This window comes from Chiloscyllium plagiosum, chromosome 34, assembly GCF_004010195.1.
Source record: "Chiloscyllium plagiosum isolate BGI_BamShark_2017 chromosome 34, ASM401019v2, whole genome shotgun sequence".
In the NCBI taxonomy this organism is placed as follows: domain Eukaryota; kingdom Metazoa; phylum Chordata; class Chondrichthyes; order Orectolobiformes; family Hemiscylliidae; genus Chiloscyllium; species Chiloscyllium plagiosum.
In genome coordinates this window covers 20,439,650-20,463,555 of record NC_057743.1, presented here as the reverse complement: position 1 = coordinate 20,463,555, position 23,906 = coordinate 20,439,650, and the positions used below count along the sequence as shown (strand labels likewise).

At 39.6% G+C, this 23,906-nt stretch overlaps 1 protein-coding gene across 2 annotated transcripts in view; it reads left to right on the top strand.

Moving 5' to 3' along the window:
• pink1 (PTEN induced kinase 1) overlaps window positions 1–19,390 on the top strand; it is a 22,059-nt gene extending 2,669 nt beyond the window's left edge. The window contains exons 2-8 of one of the 2 annotated variants that reach the window (XM_043675768.1): window positions 3,163–3,660; window positions 4,655–4,752; window positions 7,746–7,910; window positions 10,308–10,471; window positions 10,943–11,070; window positions 11,395–11,631; window positions 19,257–19,390. In XM_043675768.1, coding sequence (XP_043531703.1) covers window positions 3,163–3,660; window positions 4,655–4,752; window positions 7,746–7,910; window positions 10,308–10,471; window positions 10,943–11,070; window positions 11,395–11,631; window positions 19,257–19,277 — 1,311 coding nt within the window. In that variant the 3' untranslated portion in view covers window positions 19,278–19,390. Of the gene's footprint in view, window positions 1–3,162; window positions 3,661–4,654; window positions 4,753–7,745; window positions 7,911–10,307; window positions 10,472–10,942; window positions 11,071–11,394; window positions 11,632–13,002; window positions 14,116–19,256 lie in introns of those variants that run through there. The other variant, XM_043675767.1, reaches the window with a different exon arrangement.
• Window positions 19,391–23,906: the final 4,516 nt, after the last annotated feature.

Sequence of the window (23,906 nt, the reverse complement as noted above, 5' to 3'; positions counted from 1 at the left end):
ACAGGCCTCCAGTCTGAAAAATAACCCTCCACCACCACCCTCTGTCTTCTACCTTTGAGCCAATTCTGTATCCAAATGGTAGTTCTCCCTGTATTCCATGAGATCTAACCTTGCTGACCAGTCTCCCATGGGGAACCTTGTCAAATGCCTTACTGAATTTGACAATTCACATCTACCGCTCTGCCCTCATCAATCCTCTTTGTTATTTCTTCAAAAAACTCAGTCAAGTTTGTGAGTCATGATTTCACATGCACAAAGCCATGTTGACTATCCCTAATCAGTCCTTGCCTTTCCAAATACATGTACATCCTGTCCCTCAGGATTCCCTCCAACAATATGCCCACCACTGACGTCAGGCTCACTGATCTATAGTTCCCTGGCTTGTCCTTACCACCCTTCTTAAACAGTGGCACCATATTAGCCAACCTCCAGTCTTCCGGCACCTCACCTGTGACTATTAATGATACAAATATCTCAGTAAGAAGCCCTGCTATCACTTCTCTAACTTCCCACACAGTTCTAGGGTACACCTGATCAGGTCCTGGGGATTTATCCACTTTTATGCGTTTCAAGATATCCAGCACTTCCTCCTCTGTAATATGAACATTTTTCAAGATGTCACCATCTATTTCCCTACAGTCTATATCTTCCTTGTCCTTTTCCACAGTAAATACTGATGCAAAATACTCGTTTAGTATCTGCCCCATCTTCTGTGGCTCCCCACAAAGGCCGCCTTGCTGATCTTTGTGGGGCCCTATTCTCTCCCTCATTACCCTTTTGTCATTAATGTATTTGTAAAAACCCTTTGGATTCTCCTTAACTCTGTTTGCCAAAGCTATCTCATGTCCCCTTTTTGCCCTCCTGATTTCTGTCTTAAGTATATTCCTACTCTCTTTATACTGTTCAAAGGATTCACTCGATCTATCCTGTCTATACTTGACATATGCTTCCTTCTTCTTAACTAAACCCTCAATTTCTTTAGTTATCCAGCATTCCCTATACCTACTAGCCTTTCCTTTCACCCTAACAGGAATATACTTTCTCTGGACTTTTGTTATCTCATTTCTGAAGGCTCCCCATTTTCCAGCCATCTCTTTACCTGCGAACTTCTGTGCCTCTCTCACCCTAAAGCCATAGCTCTCTCGTTCTGGACTCTCTCACTGTCTATTTATCCTATCCATGCCCTTCATGACTTTATAAACCTCTGTAAGGTCACCCCTCAGCCTCTAATGGTCCAAGGAAAACAGTCCCAGTCTATTCAGCCTTTCCCTATACTCAAATCCTCCAACCCTAGCAACATTCTTGTAAATCTTTTCTGAACCCTTACCAGTTTCACAACATCCTTCCGATAGGAAGGAGATCAGAATTGCATGCAATATTCCAAAAGTCTCCTAACTGCAACATGACCTCCCCTACCCTTTTCTGACAAAACTTATTATGAACTCTAACAAACACCCTTCTCACTTTAAACCTAGTAGTTTAAAGTGTAGTTTACCTGATTAAACTCCCTATCAGTCTGGAAGTCACCAAATCTTGACATTGTCAGTTTTCATTTAAATTTTGATTGTCTAAGCTCTTTGGTCCATTATTAAATAGATGCTTGTATAACCATATCCCAATAATTACCCAGAAAAAAATAAAGTGTCAGCAGATAAGGACATAGGAATACATAGGAGCAGGGATAGGTAATTCAATCCCTTGAGCCTGCTCCACCATTTGATATGTTCATGGCTGATCTAATTTTGGCCTCAACTCTACTTTCCTGTCCCCTCTCCACAACCATTTAAATAATTACTATTTCCTACTTAAATTTACTCGATGTCCCAGCATCCGTTGGACACTGGGATAGTGAATTCCACAGATTCACAATCCTTTGAAAGAAGTAATTTCCCCAAATCTTTGTTTAAATCTGCTACCTCTTGTGCAACAGCTGTGATCCCTCGTTCTAGCCATACATTAGACTTAAAATAGCCTACAGACCTTCTGTGAGCTTTAATAATGAAAGTTTTGTGATGAGAAATGGACAACACAATCTCCTACAGAGAATTTGAGAACTGAAAGAACAGGAGAAGCACACAAAAGTTGACTTTTGTCAGGTTGAAGAATGAGACTTGCAAAGTTTGAACCAGGAAGTATAAGTTTTAATATTGAATTCACTGATTAGTTATATACAGAAAGTGAAAGATGACATTAAGATGCAGAGAGATGGCAAATACATGCGTTAAGATTTTTTTTAAAATTCAGCAAAATGTTTCCTTAGTTTAATATCAGATCTAATCTGTCATTATTTCTGATAGCCAATTGTAAATATGAACCGGTAGCTCAGCAGTGGACATACCTTTTGTAGAATTAAAGAACTGGGACAAAGTAAGATGCAATTGAGCAACAAAATCCACAAATAGCAAAGGTTCTGCTACATCAGTGAGCATTGATTTGATTTGCTTGCTATAATTAACTTTCTACCCTGGGGGAAGTCATACTAATAACATCACAGAATATGGGGATAGTATGGTATTTGTAGTAGATGGAGAAAGTGAGGTCTGCAGATGTTGGAGATCAGAGCTGAAAATGTGTTGCTGGAAAAGCGCAGCAGGTCAGGCAGCATCCAGGGAACAGGAGAATCGACGTTTCGGGCATAAGCCCTTCTTCGGGCATAAGCCCATTGTTGTGTGAGCCATTCCTGAAGAAGGGCTTATGCCCGAAACGTCGATTCTCCTGTTCCCTGGATGCTGCCTGACCTGCTGCGCTTTTCCAGCAACACATTTTCAGATTTGTAGTAGATGATCAGCCATAATCTAAAATGAGCGCACAGATTTGAGGGACCTTATGTTTCCAAACATTGTACATTGTTATGAAATATAGGAATTTACTGCAATGTCAGTGTTTCTTCCTTCATTAGCTGACAACGAAGCCATGGTATCATCGCTTCCTACGCAAGTCCTGGTGAATAGCATTGTTCACTAGTGGTCAAGAATTTGGTGGATTTGTGCTAATGGCAGAGCTTTGTTTTTTGAACTAGTTCTACTCATTAAACATAATGGAGGTTTGGTTCATTCATTATAAATACATTTAATAAAAGTTCCAATTTTCATAAATGTGCACCTATTGGCATATATTTGGTTAGTTAATAAGAATTATTGTTGTATTATTTCCCTTTGCCAGACATTGTTTAAAAAGAAGAAAATAAAGTATGAAAATGCCATACCTTCATGCACCAGCGGCTATCGATTTGAAGATTACATGGTTGGATACAATATTGGAAAGGGGTGTAATGCAGCTGTGTACAAGGCCTTTATTCCTGAAGTGTCCACACCAAAAGCAAGTGATACGATCACAACAGAGGAGAAAGCTGAAGAAGTTAACAGGCAGGGGAAGAGTGCAGCCATAGTTCAGTATGATTCTGGTGAGGATCCAGAATTAAGAAAGAACATGCTGATTGCACAGGAAAACCCAAGTTTGAGTTTTGTGATTTTGAAGAAAGAAACATTATTTGACTCACTGAGTGCTTGTGAAGGAGACACCAGCAACCCCCTGACAGCTTCTGTGGAAGACAGCAGCTATCCGCTGCCGGCTTTCGAGGAAGACACCAACTACCACCTGAGGGCACCTGCAGTAGATACCAGCTATCCACTAGCTTTAAAAATGCTTTGGAACATAAATGTAAGTCAGACATTAAAATGCACAGTGAAACTTTGTTGTGTGAGCCAGATGAAAGCTAACTAGGGTATGTGGCATAGGACTTACAGTTTGAATTTCTTCTGCTTTCATTAATTTATGTGCAGTACTCTCAATTTAAAATACTTCTTGCTTCTCCTTACTGTAAAAAGAACATGCATTCTTTAACAATAAGTGTGCAACATCAGGATGAAACCAAAGCAAAACTATGTATCAAAATATTTACAGTAGATGAATGGAATCCCTGTATAGACCCTAAATAATAATACATAAAACAAGTGACCATCAGAACTAACTATGTCTGATGTGCAGCAAGTGGAGGACTTTAAGTTTACCAGTGCTATAGTGGTAACACTTCCCAAAATCATAGTCACATGGGTCATCGAGGGGTAATGGACTGTAGATGGTTGTGAAGATGTATTTGATTGTATTTCTCTATCGTGTTTAAGCCTCTCCATGCGTTAAACTGGTGAAGACCTTTGCAATTTCCTTTTGCATCAAAGTGTTGCTCAGCAGGAGAGGAGTACTAGAGATTAGTTTAGGAATGAGCATCTTGAATTTATTTGAATTTTGATCCAAAGGTTTTCTCGCCTAGAAAAGCTAGTACTGGCCATTTTCTGAACTACCACCAGCTAGCTATCAGTGCCAAATTTGAGACATTTCTGTATTTCTTGTTGATAGGTTTGACTCAATCACATTAGTTAACATTCAACACAGTTGTGAATGTGCTTTTGTCAGGTAAAATTACATGAACCAATCTGATATAATAGGAATGAATTGAAGAGAATTTTAAGGCTAACGTTTTGAGGATCCCTGAGTCAGCCATCACTTGTCTCCTCAAGTTTTAAGCTTAGCAGTTCTGCAATAAAGTGAAATATTAAAATACTTAAAATGGAAAACATTTGAAAGCTGGCACTAGTGTTTTGCATGTTAGCTTTTGCTGAATTCATTGCTTTGGTGCTTGAACTTTCTGTTGCAGGCAGGATCCTCCAGTGATGCAATACTAACATCGATGGTTAAAGAGCTGGTTCCAACCATCCCGAATGCATTAACCGGAGAGTTTGGTGGAATAAAAGGGTTAGTCATGTATTCTGCACTTATTTGCCTAAATAGTTTGAATATCATAGGATAAGTGATTTGCAGATATAGTACAATTAATTTCAATACATTTGCTTGTCAGTTTTGCTTAATTCTTGTCTATTGCGTCATTGTGTATTGTGCTGTGTCCTAAAGGGCAGATAGTTATTGTCCACATCAAGCTAAATGAAAAGGTTAATTCAATTGAAAGAAAAATAGAAACACTGCTGATAACAAAACCACACCAAGCAACAATAGGTTACTGAAAAACAGTTGGAGCTACAAAAGGAAGCTTGCAAGGGATCTTTATAACTAACAATATGTTTCTAATAAACATGCTGAAAAAGTATGGCTAAAGGGAATGTGAGTGTTAATTAAAGATGGCGAATACATTATATTGGATAACAAAGAAATACATGTTAAATTACTACTTTGTATTGTTTTACTGTGACGATAGTATGGCTTTAAGAGATGTATTTTGATGAGTGGTCTACTTCAAGTTAATAAAGTAAATAGCTTGTGAGGCTTTGGTTTTTTTTTAAGTTAGAACAATAGAAGCAGCCTGAATGGGTGGGGTCAGGCTCCCACAGAACCAGGATTTCTAGTTTTCAGCAGTTGCTCAGGTTTTGAAGCTGGGTGTTTTTCTTCTCCCTATTACAGCTAAAAGCAGGCTTCTCTTCCTGCTGCTAGAATTGCATGTAAGACAATATAATTTATTGACTTTGCCTTTGCCAAAGGTGTGCTTATGGGATGTTACAATATTGGATCAGTTATGAGTAGTTTATTGTTTTAAACATTTTGACAGAGTGCCAATTCTTTTATATTATTTTTATTTTGTCTGTATTTTAACAATAACATATAAATCAAGCCTGGTAATTTGACCAATCGAATTGCATCCGGAATGCAATGCCTGGACTTGACTTTAAAATAAGGAAAAGTTCAGGTCAAGGCTATCTCCTTAAGATGTTTCGAGGAGGTTTAGTCTGGTCCATAACATTAAATGAAGGAAGCAAACAAAATATACAGAGTATAAGGAAACATAGTATTAATAGATTTGGCATATTTTTAAAAATAGCAGTGAAGAAAATAATGGGATTCAAGTTAGGCAGGTCCCAGAATCTGGTTTCCACAGCAGCATTTTGGCAGGAATAGTGGAGAAAACTGTATGCTCATCAATTTAACACCAATAGTAGCAAAGTTACTGGTTATATTGTCAGAAACAGGAGTGAGTAAGCATTTTTAATTAAATTAATTAAAGGGAGTTATAGAATCGTAGAATATGGGAGGCCATTCAGACCATCGATTGTGACTCTGCTATTTGAAGAGTAATCCAAATAGTTCAACTCTTCTGATCATTCCCCATTTAGATAACCACATTCTCACACCACTGAAAGCTAACATAGAGAACAAAATAGTAATCGATAACACCAATGGCTTGTTGTTTGTTTCCTCCAGGGGCTTTATAGTCAATTTCCAATTTTTAAAATTTAAAGATATTTGATCAAACCCAGTGAAACGTACTGTTTCGGTTTTGGGTACAGACCTTCGGAAATGATATGCTGACGTAATAGTACCAGGGCTTGACAGATTAGAGTGAGAACAAAGTTATATAAATATTGTTTGTATTCCCTTGAGTTTAGAAGGCTGATGGATGATTTAATCAAGGCCTTTCAATTATAATTGACTTACTGCAAACAATACAGCGCAGAATGAGGGCTTTGGGCCATTGCACTTGTGCTTTTAATGAGGTATTAACATAGTCCCAGTTTCATTCCCATCCCCAAAGCCCTACGAAACTTTCCCCTTCAAGTAATTGTTCAATTCTTCTTTGAAAATTGCTACTGTATCTTCCTACATCACTGTAAGTGTCCAACAAGTCGATGTGATGCATCTAGTGAGTGGGGGAAGAGAGTTAGCTTGCTTTGAGCTTTGTGTTGGTTTAATTCTCATTTTCAGCCTCCAAGCAGATTAGCACCAATATAAAATAAAGAGCTAAATGAGGAAGCCTCTCAATTAGCAAGCTCTCAGCTATGTCACCTCATGGCGAGACATGGAAGCTGGCTCCCTTATGTGTCCAGGCTGGTGTCTGGGGCAAACCTACTCCAGGTTCCTCTGGCATGTATTGTGTACAGACCCAGCAGCGTGTGGATGTGCCCAGGTCTTCATATACCAGACTCCCAACTAAAGTTAAATGCCTTTTGTATACCTCAAAATATGAAGTGGAGCCTAAGGTAGACCTGGTGTCTAAACATTTTAGCAATTCCTGTAAATAAGCTTGTGCTAAAAGTAATGGTTTGCATTGCTTTGAAGGCAAGTGGAGAGTTCAAGAGAGGGATCCTTAAAATTTGGGCAGCTCAGGATGATATTCCAGTTTTGACCCTTTTATGCGATGAATTCCACATCTCCATTACAAGGGGTGGTGGAAATTTAAATACCCTTCCCCAAAATGATATAGAGTAAATTGTCATTTTCAAGACAATTGATAGATTCATGTTGATCAAGTATCCCGCGGAATATGTGTGGTGTAAAATTATGTCCCAATACATGTGTGAATCATAATGTAACACATGTATTGGGCGAATATGGAACAACCATGGATAAATGGAGGTGAGAAACAGATCGACCACGATTCAGTGAAATGATGAAACTGCTTAATGGGTTAAAATATCTGCACCAGTTCCTCTGTTTCCTATAATATGAAAGAGTGGCCTCTTATCTCAAGTTTACAGCTATGATAGAAATTCTGCACTGTCACAGTGAATCTGCTTCTTAATGCTGTGGCATAGCATGCTGATGTACCAGGTTATGCCAGTGTTGTAGCTGCACCACCGTATTGGAGTATAGCAATAATTTCAATTGAAATCATGTGATGTTTTCTTATAAACTGCATATAGTGAGGAAGACCATCAAATTGCATGAATTTTCCACTGAAGTGTTCTTTGCTTCATAATTTTTTCCCCACTACTTTTGACTGGATCCTATATTCTTAACAGAAAAAAGATAAAACCACATCCAAACATCATTCAGATTGTCCGGGCTTTTGTAGACAATGTTCCACTCTTGCCTGGAGCTTGGTTGGAGTACCCTGATGTGCTACCAACTAGACTGAATCCTCATGGCTTGGGACACAGCCGCACCCTCTTTCTGGTAATGAAGAGGTAAGCAGTTCAGGCACTGAAAGGTATGTATATTTAGGGGTTGCAAGCTGAAGAGCCAGAGCCGAATGGCCTACTCCTGCACCTATTATCTATCTGTCGTGCTTGTCGGGGGGGGGGGGGGGGTTTGTGAGAGAGGTGTGAATTGAGAGAGGCACAGCTGTGAGCTACAGATGGTACCGTATATGCTCATTTAGACTACTTTTAAAGGTTCAATTTGTAGGGTCGACTGACACTAGTTTTGAGGGACTGACATTCATGCTGCTGTTCCAAAAACTGCAAAATCACACTGTTCAACCTAGTCATGGCCATATAATGGCACACTTAAAATGAAACATTTATTAAATTTTGAATGTATAAATGTCTTGAACTTTCCCACCAAATTCCTCTGTTTCCCTCCCATTTACTCTTGTATGTAATGAACCTCAGCAATATTAACAAATCTGTCAAAGAATTAAAAATATATGTAGCTGATATATTTCATTTTTATTCAGATATAATGGCACAATTAAAATGATTACGTTTTTTAATGATATTAACTTTTGGATGTATAGTGAACAAATTGTGATTTGTAATTAGTAGCGGTCTGAATGAATGAATGTGCTGTAGTAAACCAATTGGGCCAAGTAGAGTTATGAATAAATGAATGAATAGAGACGCAATACGGTAAACAAAAAGCAATGAGTAGCCTTACTGGTATGAATGAAGGAATGCAATTTTGTTTAAGTGGTTTAATGGGAACATGTAGTTTATTTTGTATGAGGTTTACAATGCAATATAATAGGGTTGACCTTCAGACGAGAAATGTGGAAAAATACAAGATTTTTTGGTCAAAAATAAGGGGTCGACTTTTAGTCATAGAGTCATAGAGATTTACAGCATGGAAACAGACCCTTCAGTCCAACTTGTCCATGCCGACCAGATATCTCAACTCCATCTAGTTCCACCTGCCAGCATCCGACCCATATCCCTCCAAACCTTTCCTATTCATGTACCCATCCAGATCCATTTTAAATGTTGCAATTGTACCCACCTCCACCACTTCCTCTGGCAGCTCATTCCATACACGTACCACCCTCTGTGTGAAAAAGTTGCCCCTTAGGTCTCTTTTACATCTTTCCCCTCTCACCCAAACCTCTGCCCTCTAGTTCTGGACTCCCCCATCCCAGGGAAAATACTTTGTCTATTTATCCTATCCATGCCCCTCATGATTTTATAAACCTCTATAAGGTCACCCCTCAGCCTCCAACGCTCCAGGGAAAATAGCCCCAGCCTGTTCAACCTCTCCCTAGAGCTCAAATCCTCCAACCCTGGCAACATCCTACATGAGACTGACTTTTACACGAGTGTATACTGTAAATTAAAAGAATTACTGAATTATTAATATTTGATTTAAAAAAATCTTGGGGACAATTAATACCACAAATTTTGTTCTTGTGTGGAAATAAAGACCCCTCATGATCTTAAACATCTATGAAATCTCCTTTTAGCCACCTTCTGTCTAAGGAAGACAATTCTAACCTCTCCAACTTTGCATCATAACTGATGTGCATTATCCCTGGAACCATTCTGCTCAACATTTTCTGCGCTGTTTCCAATGTTTTCACATGCGTCCTATAGGCCGCCCAGGACTGTACACAGTAGTGGAGCTGAGATCTAACCAGTCTCTTATTTAAGTTCATCATTGTACCCTGTGCGCCTATTTGTGAAGTCTGTAACATTTTACACTTTTTAATAGCTCTGTCTACCTGCCTGCCATCTTTAATTACATACACACACACACCCAGGTCTCTCTGTTCCTGCACATCTTTTAGTATAGCACCGTTTAGTTTATACTGTCTGTACATGTTGTTTGTACCAAAGGGTATTAACTTATGCTTCTCCATGTTAAACTTCATATGCTAATTATCTGCCCACTCAAACAACGGTTCTACACTACCCTCCCTACAGGTTATAATTCTCCCAAGATTTGTGTTTGTAAACTTCAAATTATCCCCGAGATCATTTTTATATGGGGAACTCTACTACAAACCTTCTTCCACCCTAAAACATTACACATCAATCAATACTGTCTGTTCTCTATCCCTCAGACAATTTTATATTCCTGTTACCACTGTTCCTTTTATTTCATAACCTATAAATTGCCTCACCGGCTTGGAGTGTGGTACTGTTTTGAATGCCTTTTAGAATCTAATGTGGAAAGGGTAGGGATGAGAAAAGACACCATTCCAGACAATGGCATTTGACCATGTGAGCCTTAGAATCACTTTTGCAAGTGTTGTTGCTTTTTTTTTTAAAACGTGATGCATTGCATTTGAACATCTTTTTTGTCAGCTATTTAACCTCCCCTTTTTAGCAGGACAAAATGCAGGGCTAACAGTTGTGTGTTTTCTGCCTTAGCTATCCATGCACCTTGCAGCAGTACCTGCAGGTCTGTATCCCTAATAAACAATGTGCTACTGTGATGATTCTTCAGTTGCTGGAGGGAGTGGATCATTTGGTTCAACATGGGATTGCACACAGAGATCTGAAGTCTGATAATATTCTGGTGGAATTTGACTCAGGTGATTGTACAGATTGAGGGATGGGGTGGCAAGGAAGAGCTTGCAAGCTGTAATTAATATTTAGATTTTTAAAAATGGATTGAACTGTGCATGCATAAATCACTTATTCAGATAGAAGTATTAGACATAATCTAGCAGAATGAAGTAAGTGAGGATTTGTGCAGAATTCAGTTTTAAGCTCCAGGATTCTTTGCAGAACAAAGTCCCAGGTCCGCATTTACACAATATATCATGTCTTTGCTTTTTCTAAAAATGTGCAATGGAATGGCTTGCAGACATAATTTCATGTAGGTCATGTTTCTGTGATACTCAGTACTATCTTTCTAATTTATTTGGTATTTATTTTTAACAAGTTTAATTGTATGATAAATACCTAATTTTCACTTTGTTGCATTGCTAGCCTCAATTGTAGAATTAAGACCTAATGATGAAACAAGTATAAATGTAATTTTATTTTTCTGCACTGTTTAGTTGGCTGCCCCCGTTTGGTGATCACTGATTTTGGTTGCTGTCTGGCCGAAGAATCTCTGGGATTGAAGCTTCCCTTTACCAGTAATGAGGTCAACCGGGGAGGAAATATCTGCCTAATGGCTCCTGAGGTAAGTGAACTTCAAAGAAAGGAAAGGCATGTGAAGCGATTACTTGTACACAGTTATATAAAACAAAGAACTGCAGATGCTGGAGATCTGAAACGATAATAGAAATTGTGGACAAAACTCAGCAGGTCTGGCAGCATCTGTGGAAAGAAAGCAGAGTCAACGTTTCAGGTCCAGTGTCTCTTCATTAGAACTTGTACACAGTTAATGTTTGCAGTGGGACATATTTATTTGTAATTAGACAATCAGAAGTTTATGGTGACTAAACAAGACTGACTTGTTAGCGCACCATATCTTAAGTTTAATTGTTATTCCTGTACTTTCCAGATTTCTGCAGCAATCCCTGGACCCAGAGTCACAATTGATTACAGCAAATCAGATGCCTGGTCAGTGGGTACATTGGCCTATGAGATCCTGGGTCTTCGTAATCCATTTTATGGATGTGGAGTGGATTACCTGGAGAGCAGGAACTATCAAGAGGATAAGCTGCCACCTCTGTCAGGCTCCATTCACAGAGATGTGAGGCTGGTGGTGAAACTTCTGTTATGCAGAGATCCTAAGAGGGTGAGTGCAGCAGCAATAATTGAAACTGCTCATTGGCTTGAAATTAAAAGATTCTTTTGTAAACACCCTTGGAACATCACACGCGTCTTGTTTTTTGTATGTACAAAATTGTTAGGCAGGTGGTTCATCAAGCCCATCCCATGCTATTGTTGTGCAGAATTACTAATACCAGATTAACCTTCCCCCATCCCCCCATCCCCACAGCCTTCCAGGTGTGTAATCTCCTGGGAGAAAAATAATCCAGAGTAAATGAGAAAACAAAATTCTGAGAAATAACCCCCACTAGATCCCAGATCTGTAGCATGTTTAACCTTATAGCACATTATTTGCATAGCTGCTAAAGAGAGCATAAGTATTTACTTGAATTTGCTAATTTAAAATTAAGCAAAGGATGTGGCTTTATTCCTGCACCAATGCTAGTCACACATTAATATCCCTTTGCACCTTGTAGCAACCTGCATCTCTCCTATTTTGCAAGTTTTTCCACCTCCGCTCCTGAAAAAAAAATGACTTGCTGAAGCACAGGTTTAGAAACAGGTTACCTGTCTATTCATCGCTTGTGAGCCCTAAGCAGTGAATTTAACAAACCTATTTGAATAAACAATGTCATAGCCACCCCAAACCTGATCCTCTTGTTGCCTAATGTCTATACAGCAGAGGATACTGGCGTGGCTGATCTTGAGGCCAGTTGTGGTGCCCAAATTCCTACTCGGACTGAGGTAGCTGCTTTGGCATCAATAGGCAAGCTTTCTTCCAATATGGAAGATTGAGTCTGGTGATTAGATCAAAATTAATATGTTTGGCACATGTATTATACTGAAAGATTCTCGGGGATTTGAGGGAGACTGGGTGGAAAAGAGGAGTTGCAGCTCAGGATCAACTAATTATATTGACAGGTGGAGCAGGCTATATAGTGTTGACCTCTTATTTCTTGAGTTCTTGTTCTTGCCCATTGTTTCAATACTTAATGTTGTGTAGGTGTCTTCCACCCAGCAGGGCCTCACTCAATTGTCGCTGGAAATAAAGATGAAATATTGAAATAAAAACAGAAAATATTGGAAACATTCAGCAGGTCAGGCAGTAACTGTGGATAGAGGTACATAGCTAGCATTTCAAGTTGTGATGGTATTTTAATTTCTGACTCTCTGCAGTAGACGGAATCGACACACCTTGTAGTGAAAAATTTTCTTCTCCTATGCTACATCTTATAAGAACTGTTGAAGACTTTTTCCTGTTTTTAGCATCTGATACTAAGGCTGAATATACTGTCCCATTCCCAACACAGCTAATATCAGCTAAAAGTGCAGATTTTATCAACTGTGAATCTGTACAAGATAGAAATGAGCATTTTGTTTTTCTTTCTACTCACAGCGTCTGTCAGCGAGAGTTGCTGCAGACATGCTTCATCTACACCTGTGGGGGCCAGAACTCCTTGCCTCATCGCAGATTACTGTGGAGAATGTTTTCAGTTGGCTTCGGTACCAGACTCTGTTAACCCTCCTGCAGGTTTCAATGAGTCAGAAATTACCTGTGGAGACCGAACTAAAGAGAAGCTTCTTGGCAAATCTCAACTTTGAAGAACTAAAGCTGGGACTGGATCTGCTGCTCCATGGGAAGACCTGAATGAGTTCACATCAATCAATAAAACACTCAGTTTGAAAACAGAATTTGGTGAAATCACTGCTACTAATTAGGGACTAGGAATAAAACTATGCACTTAGTTTGTAATTTAAGTAGATGAGTAAAATTCAAGGTGTTCGGGACATACCCTGACACAGCAGTTAATAAACGAATACGTAATACCATACTTCATCACACAGTACTTCACTGATAGTGAGGAGAAAGAAACAATTAGCTTTTCTGGATCTGAAACAGCTGATAAATAAATACATGAATATTGTGATTAATCTTGTATTTAATCTATAAATTTACTGACCATGCCAATTTGAAATGAAGGTCACCGGCCCATGACTTGTGTTTCTTGCATAATTCCGTACTTTGACATTTAACGCTGGAACTCAGCACTTATAGTGAACAGTAGAAACCCGGATGATAATTTGAGGTCCACAGTGCATGGCACCGAAGGTTGTAAAATGTATGAGGAGAATTAAAACAAATTATGTAGTGATAGGTTACACGAAGTGTAGGTTTTCAACACATGTAGATTGTCAGTGCAATGGGAGAAAGAGAGGGTGCAAAGACTTCTAGTTTTGAGATTTTTTGGGGGGAGAAATAAATTTGTGGATTTAGGAAATATTAATCCTGTGGGCAGGTTTTGTTTGTCATTGCAGGTTCCGTTTTGGGAAGATGTGTTGGAAATAATTGGAACATTTTTCAGTAGTTTGTGGTTATCTTGCAGTTATATTAGGTACTGAGCTAATTAACTAGCCATTCACATTGATGCACAGTTATGTTTTCAGTCTGCGTTTACAATATGGGTCTGTTTAAAGTTACTTAAATAAACAGTACCACTTGAAATTTGAACCTTTGATCTTTCTTCATTGACATCAACTCTTTCTTTTTGCTGTTCTATAAATCATTAATATCCAGCACTCTGATCTCTCATGAATCAACATCAGCAATTTAAAGTTTGAAAGAATCATATTGGATTCAAAATGTTAATTCTGTTTCTCTCTCCATAGATGTTAACAGACCTCCTGAGGTTCTCCAGCTCTTTGGTTTTTTTCAGCAATTCAAATATGTTTTCAGATGTGAAGTAAACTTCAAAAATACTGTCAGGATTGATTCTTCACAACATTGGAAGTTTGATATCTAATGTTCCAACAATAAGCTGAAACACACAAGATTCTGAAGGGACATTGTAGATACTGAGAGGCTGTTATCTCTGGCTGGGGAATCTAGAACATGGATACAATCTCAGGATGAGGAATTGATCACTTAGAACTGTGATGAGAAATTTCTTCACTCAATGGGTTGTGGATATCTGGAATTTTCAGCCTCCAAGAGTGGTGGATGCACCATCATTGTCTTTCTCAACTTTCATTAAGTTAAGATTTTTGGTTTCAGAATCAAGGGATTTAGGAAATAAGAGGGAAAGTAAGAGTTGCAGCTGGAAGTGAACTACAACCATATTGAATGATGAAGTGGACTTAAGCGCTTTAATGGTCTTCTGCTCTTACTTACTGATGAATGCACTATTTATTTAGCATTTATACTAACCACCCATCATTCAATTCCCTTTCAGACATTTCTCATTGTTTTTACTGCTTAGGTGGGCTTCTTTGACAACTGTTATATTTTCACCTTTAAAACTTCATACCCTATAATCTTATAACCTTCTTGTGTTCCATAGATCGGAGTTCAAACTTTTTAAGATTAGATTCCCTACAGTATGGAAGCAGGCCCTTCAACCCAACAAGTCCACACCAACCTTCTACAGAGTAACCCACCCAGACCCATTTCTCCTCCGACTAATGCACCTAACACTATGGTGTGTATTATACCAAATGGGCAATTTAAGCATGGCCAGTTCACCTGGCCTGCATGAGGACCCATACAGGCACCAGGACAATGTGCAAACTCCACAGAAACAGTTGCCTGAGGCTGGAAGTGAACCTGGGACCTTGGTGCTGTGAGGCAGCAGTGCTAACCACTGAGCCACCATGAAATTTTAAAATGTTTCTGTGACTTTCATATCTCCACAATGTCACTTCCCACGCTGCATTCATTTTCAAGATCCATCTCTTTAACCAGGTTTTTGCTTCATCCTTGTAAAGTGGTATGAGATATCAATGCGAAACAACTGTTTTTTCCCCTGTCTGCATACAGATAGTGGTTAATAGGATGTGAGATTCCTAAGTCACTGAGAGCCCTGATTCATCCATTTTCCCAATCAAATTCTCCATGGAGACCTCCAACTCAGCACCGCCCTCTTGAACTGTCCTACCTGTCCGTTTTCCTTCCTACCTACCCACTCCACCCTCCTCTCCGACCTATCACCATCACCCCCAACCTTCATCTACCTATTACATTCCTAGCTACCTTCCCCAGCCCCATCCCCCTCCCATTTGTCTCTCTGCTCTCTCGCCGGCCCCTCCTCACATTCCTGATGAAGAGCTTATGCTCGATACAACGACTCTTCTGCTCCTCAGATGCAGCCTGACTGGTTGTGCTTTTCCAGCGTCACACTTTTTGATCCATATGAAATGAGGTTTGGAAAATAATCATGGGGAAGCAGGATATGGTAAAGGAGATAAAATAAATACTTTGCACCAGTCTTCAGAATAGAAAACATTACAGTCTGTTCCTGGGTTGCCGATGGGTTTCATCTGGAACCATTCACAAGTCGATCAATAAACAGAACACAATGAAGGACGATGTAAAGTAGCTGTTCAAAAGTACGAGAAACAATGTTGGGTTGTTAAAATTATACCCCTGTATGAGATTGCGATCATAAGTATCAATGTTCATTAAGTATGGGACACCCTGTAATTGCATTCCAAGAATACTAAATACTCAAGAAAAAATAAATACAATAAGTGTCACTAGAGAAAAGGTGCTAGGTAAACTAATAGGGTTAAAGACTGATAAATCCTTTGAATTTGATAGGATGCATCCTGGGATATTAAAGTAAATAGCTACAGAGGTATTGGATGCATTGGTAGTAAGAATTCTTAGATTCTTGAAAAATTCCAGAAAATTTGAAAACTGCCAATATAGCAACTTTATCTGAAAAGGGGTGACAACAAAAGGTATCTATAGACCAGTTAGCTTAATGTCTGCTATTGAGCAAATGTTAACAGTTAAATGTTAACAGTCTCCAGCATCTGCAGACCTCACTTTCTCCTTAACAGTTTCTTGTAAAGGATGTAATTGCAGAGCATTTAAAAGCATGTGATATGATCAAGTAAAGTCAGAGTCATACAGCACAAATACAAACCCTTTTGACCAAATCATCTGTGCTGACCCGACATCCCAATCTGACCCAGTCACATTTGCCAACATTTGGACCATATCTCTTTAAACCCTTCTTATTTATATACCCATCCAGATGCCTTTTAAATGTTGTAATTGTTCTCACCTCCACCACTTCCTCCGGCGCTCATTCCATAGATGCACCACCCTCATTGTGAAAAAGTTACCCCTCAGGTCCTTTTGAAATATTTCCCCTCACATGGTAAACCTATGCCCTCTAGTTTTAGACTCCCCTGACCTTGGCTATTCACCATATCCATGCCCCTCATGATTTAATAAAGCTCTATAAGGTCAACCCTCAGCTTCTGACTCCCTGGGGAAAAAAGCCCCAGCTTGTTCGGCCTGTCCCTGTAACACAAACGATCTAGTACCAGCAACATCATTGTAAGTCTTTTCTGCACCCTCTTAACTTTAACAACATTCTTCCTATAGAGGGTCAGCATAGGGGAATAATACCAAACAAATTTACTAGGATTCCTAGAGGAAATAATAGGTAGGATAAATAAAGGAGAAGCTGTTGCTGTTATATACTCGTGTAAAAGTTGAATTCTTTGACTTTTAAGGTTAATTTTATGGGGTCAACTATTACATGGATACTACTTTTGAGGGGCTGAAAGTCATACTACAGTCCAAAATACCATATACTTTCACTGTTCGATTCTCCAGCATGTTGAGAATAATAGACATTGCATACATATTTGCAATGCATGATAACTTGCAGCCTTCCTTCTGCCAATTTCTGATTACAAACTGGTGAAACTGTAATATCTTATCTTCTAGTTCAGCAGGCAGCTTTTGTGCAGTCTTAGTTCTCTGCCAAAGTGCTAAGTCATGCCTTCACATGAACCTTGTGTGCCTTAAAATCTGAAATTCCATCCTTCTTTGATTTGTTTTGTGCATAGATTCGGATGGCTTCATGACTAACATTTTCATTTTGATGATTTTTCAAATACCCACTCAGCAACTTTTTTCCTCCAATTGCAGCCACTTGCTAGGTTTATCTCTGTTGGCACACTTGCGTTTTGGCATTGTCTGAAGTTGGTTCCAGACCTTTCTCCAGTTTATCACAAGTTTCTCTGAAACACAAAATTCTCTTGCTACTCCACAGTTATTTGTCTTCTCTGCAATTTCAATAACTCTCAGTTTAAATACTGCTGCATTTTTTTTGTTTTTTCTGGAGGGAATTTTTACTCAAAATGATGAAGAACTTTCAAAACCTGAACTGGTACACGCCTGTATTCCATGAGTGCGACAGGGGCACTTATCTCAGCTGAGCTGCACACAAAGGGAAGTCATCACCTGACTGTGACCTGATGCATCTTAAACTTTCGCACCAAGTTGGTGTCAACTGTACATAAAAACACATAATAGCATGCAAAAAAATTCATTTCCTCATCATAACATTTATGTACAGAATAATAATAACAATAATAAGGGGCGGCACAGTGGTTAGCACTGCTGCCTCACAGCACCAGGGACCCGGGTTCAATTCCCGTCTCAGGCGACTGTGTAGAGTTTGCACATTCTCCCCATGTCTGTGTGGGTTTCCTCCGGGTGCTCCGGTTTCCTCCCACAGTCCAAAAATGGGCAGGTTAGGTGAATTGGCCGAGCTAAATTGCCCGTAGTATTAGGTGAAGGGGTAAATGTAGGAGAATAGCGTCGGGGTGGGTTGCTCTGCGGAGGGTCGGTGTGGAGTTGTTGGGCTGAAGGGCCTGTTTCCACACTGTAATCTAAATACCTTGACTCACAAATGTTGATCTGGTTCACTTTTACATGAGATCGACTTTTACTTGAGTATATACAGTATTTGGAATTTCATCAAGGTGTTTGATATCTCATATTAGGCTACTTAATAAGGTAAGGGCCCGTGATGTTAGAGGTAGTTTATTATCATGGAAAGAGGATTGGCTAGCTAATATATGTCAGAGTTGGGATAAGGGGAGATTTTCAGGATAATACCATATCAGGGATCAGTACCGCAGCCACAATTATTTGCAAAATACATTTTAATGACTTGGATGAAAAAAGTGAATGTTCTATAGGCAGCTTTGCGGATGACACAAAAATTAGTGGGAAGGCAAGTGGTGAAAATGACACAAGTAGTCTGCAGACAGGTATAAACAAGTTAAGCTAGTGGGCAAAAACTTGACAGAAGATAATATGAAATGTGAGGTTACACAAGAAGATAGAAGAGCTGAATTATTTAAACTGAGAAATCTGAAGAAAGCTACAGAACACAGTGATTTTTAATCAAATAAAAGAAAGAACTGTGGATGTTGAAGATCTGAAACAAGAACACAGGTTGCTGGAGAAGCTCAGCAGATCAGACAGCAGCTGTAGGGGGAAAGCAGAATTAACTTTTCATATCTAGTGAGCCTTCAGATTCTTAATCAGTAAGGAATCAAAGGTTATGAGGAAAAAAAGGCAGGAAAGTGGAGTTGAAGAGTATCAGATCAGCAATGACCTTATTGAACGGCAGAGCAGATACAATGGGCTGACTGGCCAATTTCTGCTCCTTTGGCTTATGGTTTATAATTTGTGTATGCTGGATATTTGGCTGTGGTTTCTTTGGTCATCAAGTCCTGGAGAGAGATTTGAGGCTGGAACTTCTGGCTGAGAGGCGGGAATGCAATCCTTTGCATCATCAGACATTCTCTTCTACAATTATCCCTTATAATTTTGTTTCACAGGGACAATGGAAGATAACCTGAAACAAAGATATGCATGAGAATTCCTAGAAGCATGGCATTCCAACGGGAACTCTATCAACAAACACATCGAGTTAGACCCCATCTACCACCCCCTGAGAAAAGGAACAGGAAGTGACTTCACCACAGGAAATAACATCACCACTGGAAATGACATCACCAACCCAAAGAAACCCAAACATATAAATAGAAAGCAGGAATTTTCAGCATTGCTTCACATGAGGTCCACTGAAGATGTTACCTAGTAAGGTAACGAAACGTCTGGAAATGAACCTTTCAGCTCAGCGACCAAACCTACATCCAAAACCTTAACCTGAGCTACAAATTTTCTCAAAACTCTCTAAGATAACCTGAATCATTGAAACATAATTCAATTTATAAGGATTGTTCAAAGTTTTGCTTTCCTTATCCTGGAGTTAATTCTTTGCTTCAGTGGACAATTGCACTGCCCACCAAGCTGTACAGAGCAGGATAGTCAGGTTCAATCTTTTTTTTAATATAGGTATTTTAAAAAGTTTTAAGATTTTTTACAAAATTACAAAAGTAATACAAACAAGTATAAGCACCAATATAAAATTAAATAAATAAGAGAAAAAAAACAAAAGGAAAAAACCCAACTGAGTACTAATCTTTCTTACAAACAACCAAAACATAAAATAGGATATCATACAATACTAGCAGTAAACATCAAAATAATTAAATAACTAGATACATGCTCAAAACAGATTTACATCAAGACATAATAGAACCTGTATTTATATGGGATTCCTCCTCCACGGGGCCCCCGAACCAGCCAAAACCATTACCACAGCTAAACAAAAGCCCTGGACAGTATGGCCGAAATATCTGTGTCAATATAGTTCAAAAAGGGTTCCATGTTTTATAAAATAATTCTGTTTTTTGGTGCACCATATTTGTGAGGTAGTCAAGGGGGATATATTCCATGACTATCCTGCGCCAGTTCGAAAGCCCTGGGGGGGCCATCAGCTACCCAATTCACTAAAATATTTTTCCTTGCACAAAAGGAGAGAATGGCAAATAATTTCCTCAAGTACATATCCAGGGAGGGAAAATCTGAAGAGCCCAAATGTAGGGACACTGGATCAAATCTAATCTCTGTACCCAGATCTCTGTCAAGGTATTCGCTATTCTATCCCAATACCTGTGGATCTTAAGGCATGTCCATAGACAATGCGTGAGAGTACCAACTTCTATTTTACATTTAGGACACATTGGGGATGCTCCTGCCTTGAATTTTGCAAGTCGTTCAGGCACCATATGAGCCCTGTGGAGTATCTTTAATTAAATAGCCTGAGTTCTATTGCAAATAGAGATCTTTCTGGCATTTTCCCAGATATGCTCCCTCATTTCTAAAGAGATTTCCAACCCTAATTCTTGATTCCAGGTTTTAAATAATCGTTCCATGTCCTTCGAAACCTTATTTTTTGAGTGATAAAGAGTACTGACCGAGGGCGGCCCCATTGGCCATAGCACTCTCCTTTCCCTATCCAATTTGTAGGGATTAACTATCAATGTGGTCTTCTTTTGTATAAGGTCTCGTATTTGGAAATACCAAAAGAGGTCCCTGTTAGGCAGTCCAAACCTCTGCTGCAACTGCTCAAAGGGCATCTTAACCTCCTTATCGAGCAGGTCTCCCAAGGAGGAGATACCTCTGGACTTCCAAGTTTTAAATGTAGCATCTATCAGCCCTGACTGAAATCCCGATGCTTCCACTATATGGGTATAAGGGGAGGTTTTTTGCAAATTACCCTAATCTTGGTGCATTATTCTCCAGGCTTTAATTGTATTTAATACAATAGGGTTTTTACAATAGTTCATAATAGCTCTCATCTTGTCCATAAATAAAAGATTGATGACAGAACATTTTGCTTGGAAGGTCTCAATATCTAACCAGATTGACTGTGGATCACAAGAGACCCACTCAGCTACATAAGATAATAAGGAGCTTAATTGGTACCTCCTGAAATCTGGCAAGTCCAGTCCTCCCTTTGCTTGGGAAAACTGCAGCTTTTCTAATTTGATAAGGAGCCGTCTGTGATTCCAAATAAAAGAGCTGAGCCAGCCGTAGAGCTTACGCAACACCAGTCTCAGCAGCATCAGGGGGAGCATTCTCATAGGATATAGAAGACGAGGTAGAATATTCATCTTAACTGAGGTCACTCTGTCTAACCAGGATATTGGGAGATCTCCCCAGCGTTGAAGGTCCTGCCTTATTTTCTCTAATAAGTGCACAAAATTAGCTTTATACAGCTGACCAAATACTGGAATTATAAAAATACATAAGTATAGAAAACCTTCTAGTGACCACCGAAAGGGAAAGCAAGATCCGTCCGGTAAATTGGATACACGGGCAAGACCTCCCAACAGCATGGCCTCCGATTTCATAAAATTGATTTTATAGCTTGAGAACATACCAAATAGATTGACCACTTGAGTTAGGCGAGGCACGGATATCAAAGAATCACTTAGGAAGAGGAGGACATCATCTGCATAGAGAGTAGTGATTTTGTGCTTGCCCGATCCAACCCTTGGAGCCATTATGTTAGGGTCAGTAGTTCAATCACTAGCGTAAATAGTAATGGTGAAAGAGGACATCCCTGACGACAGCCCCTATCAACACTAAAACTATCTGTACCTAAACCATTGGTGATCACCGCTGCTTTGGGATCATTATATAATACTGAAACCTATTTAGTAAATACTTCTCTGATACCGAACCTTTCCAATGTATAAAAAAGATTTGGCCATTCTACCCGATCAAAAGCCTTCTCTGAGTCCAAGCAGACAACTAAAGCCAGTATTGTTCCCTGTTGACAGGCTTGTATCATATTTAAGACCGTTATAATATTATTAGTTGACCTGCGACCCTTTATAAACCCCATCTGGTCCTCTTTTATGATGTATGGTAAGACGCCCTCCAGTCTTAATGCTAACAGTTTGGAAAGAATTTTGAAATCCACATTTAACAAGGATATGGGTCTATATCACGAGCAATCTTCTGGGGCTTTTCCCTTTTTAGGAATGAGAGAGATATTTGCTTCTCTCAACGAAGGCGGGAGGCAGCCCTGACTGTGTGAGTAATTATACACATTTATGAGTGGCTCGGCCAGTTCCCCTATAAATTCTTTATAGAACTCAACCTGGAATCCGTCTGGTCCAGGTGCTTTGCCACTCTGAAGCTGCCTAACCGTATCCAGTACTTCCTGGGTTGTTGGGGGGCATTCAAGATCGACACCTGCTCTGAGATTAAGCCCGGGAGGGCCGAATTTTTAAAGAAGGATTCCATCTTCCTAGTTCTATCCTCACAATCCTGCGATTTATACAGTTCAAAATATAACTTTCTAAAGGCTGTATTGATCCTTTTACGATCACAAGACAAGGTACCGGCACTTTCTCTAATGGACGTAATGGCTTGGGGATGCCTTTTTCTTTCTAGCAAGGTTTGCTAGATATCTGCCAGGCTTGTCGCCATATTCAAATAATCTCTGCTTTGCGAATAATGTTTCCCTCTTTGCTGTTTGTGTAAGTATAGTATCCGAGGCTGCCCTAAGGGCTGTGATGCTTTCTAGCTTAGTAATGGAGGGCCTGTTAACGTACGCTGTCTCAGCTGCCTTCAGGCGAGCCTCGAGCAGGCGCTGTTGCTCTCCCTTTTGGATTTTACGGGTCGCAGAATATGAGACGATCAAACCTCGCGCATTTACCTTAGTGGTCTCCCACATCATCGATGGGTTACTGGCCGTACCTGAATTAATTTCACAGAAGGTTTTGAATTCCTGCAAAATATACTTTATAAATTTGCTATCTTTCAATAAGAAGGGATCCATACGCCAATATTGGGGGCCTATCCCATCATCCCTAGTCTTGACTTCCATATTTACTGCGGCATGATCAGAAATAGCTATATTACCTACTTTACAAGATAGTATCGAATTGAAAAGGGTTGAGGGGGCAAAAGTCATATCAATTCTGGTATGGCACTTGTGTGGGTTAGAGTAGAAAGTAAAGTCTCTACCCTGGGGATGAAAGCACCTCCACACATCTCCTAGCCCTAGCTCCTTATTCAGATCGCCAGTTGTCTAGATCTCAGAGATATACCCACAGTGCTTCTAGGACAAAAAAACTTACAAATTGGGATTACTTTTTTAAAATTTTGTTTAAGGGATGGGGGTATGGCTGGCTAGGTTAGCAATTATTGCTCTGTAGAAGCGAGTGGGTGTGTGAGTGTACACACGCTGTTGGGTGTGTGTACCTATGTGAGTGAGTGTGTGAGTGTGCACCTGCTAGTGGGTGTGTCTTCCTGTAAGGGTGTGTGTGTGTGTCAGTGTGCACGTGTTAGTTGATTAGTGTACCTGTGCAGCCTTCTTGGACTACTTCAAGAGATGTAGGTGCACCACAGTGCTTTTGGGGGGGGGCTTGCAGAATTTATGACTCAATGACAGCAAAGGAAGGTTGACCGAGTTCCAAATCGAGATGGTGTGAGGACTGCAGTTCCAGAGGCAATTTTAGACAAAGTGTAATAAGGCAAAATCGATATTTCGGGCAAAAGCCCTTCATCAGGAATAAAGGCAGAGAGCCTGAAGCGTGGAGAGATAAGCTAGAGGGGGTGGGGGT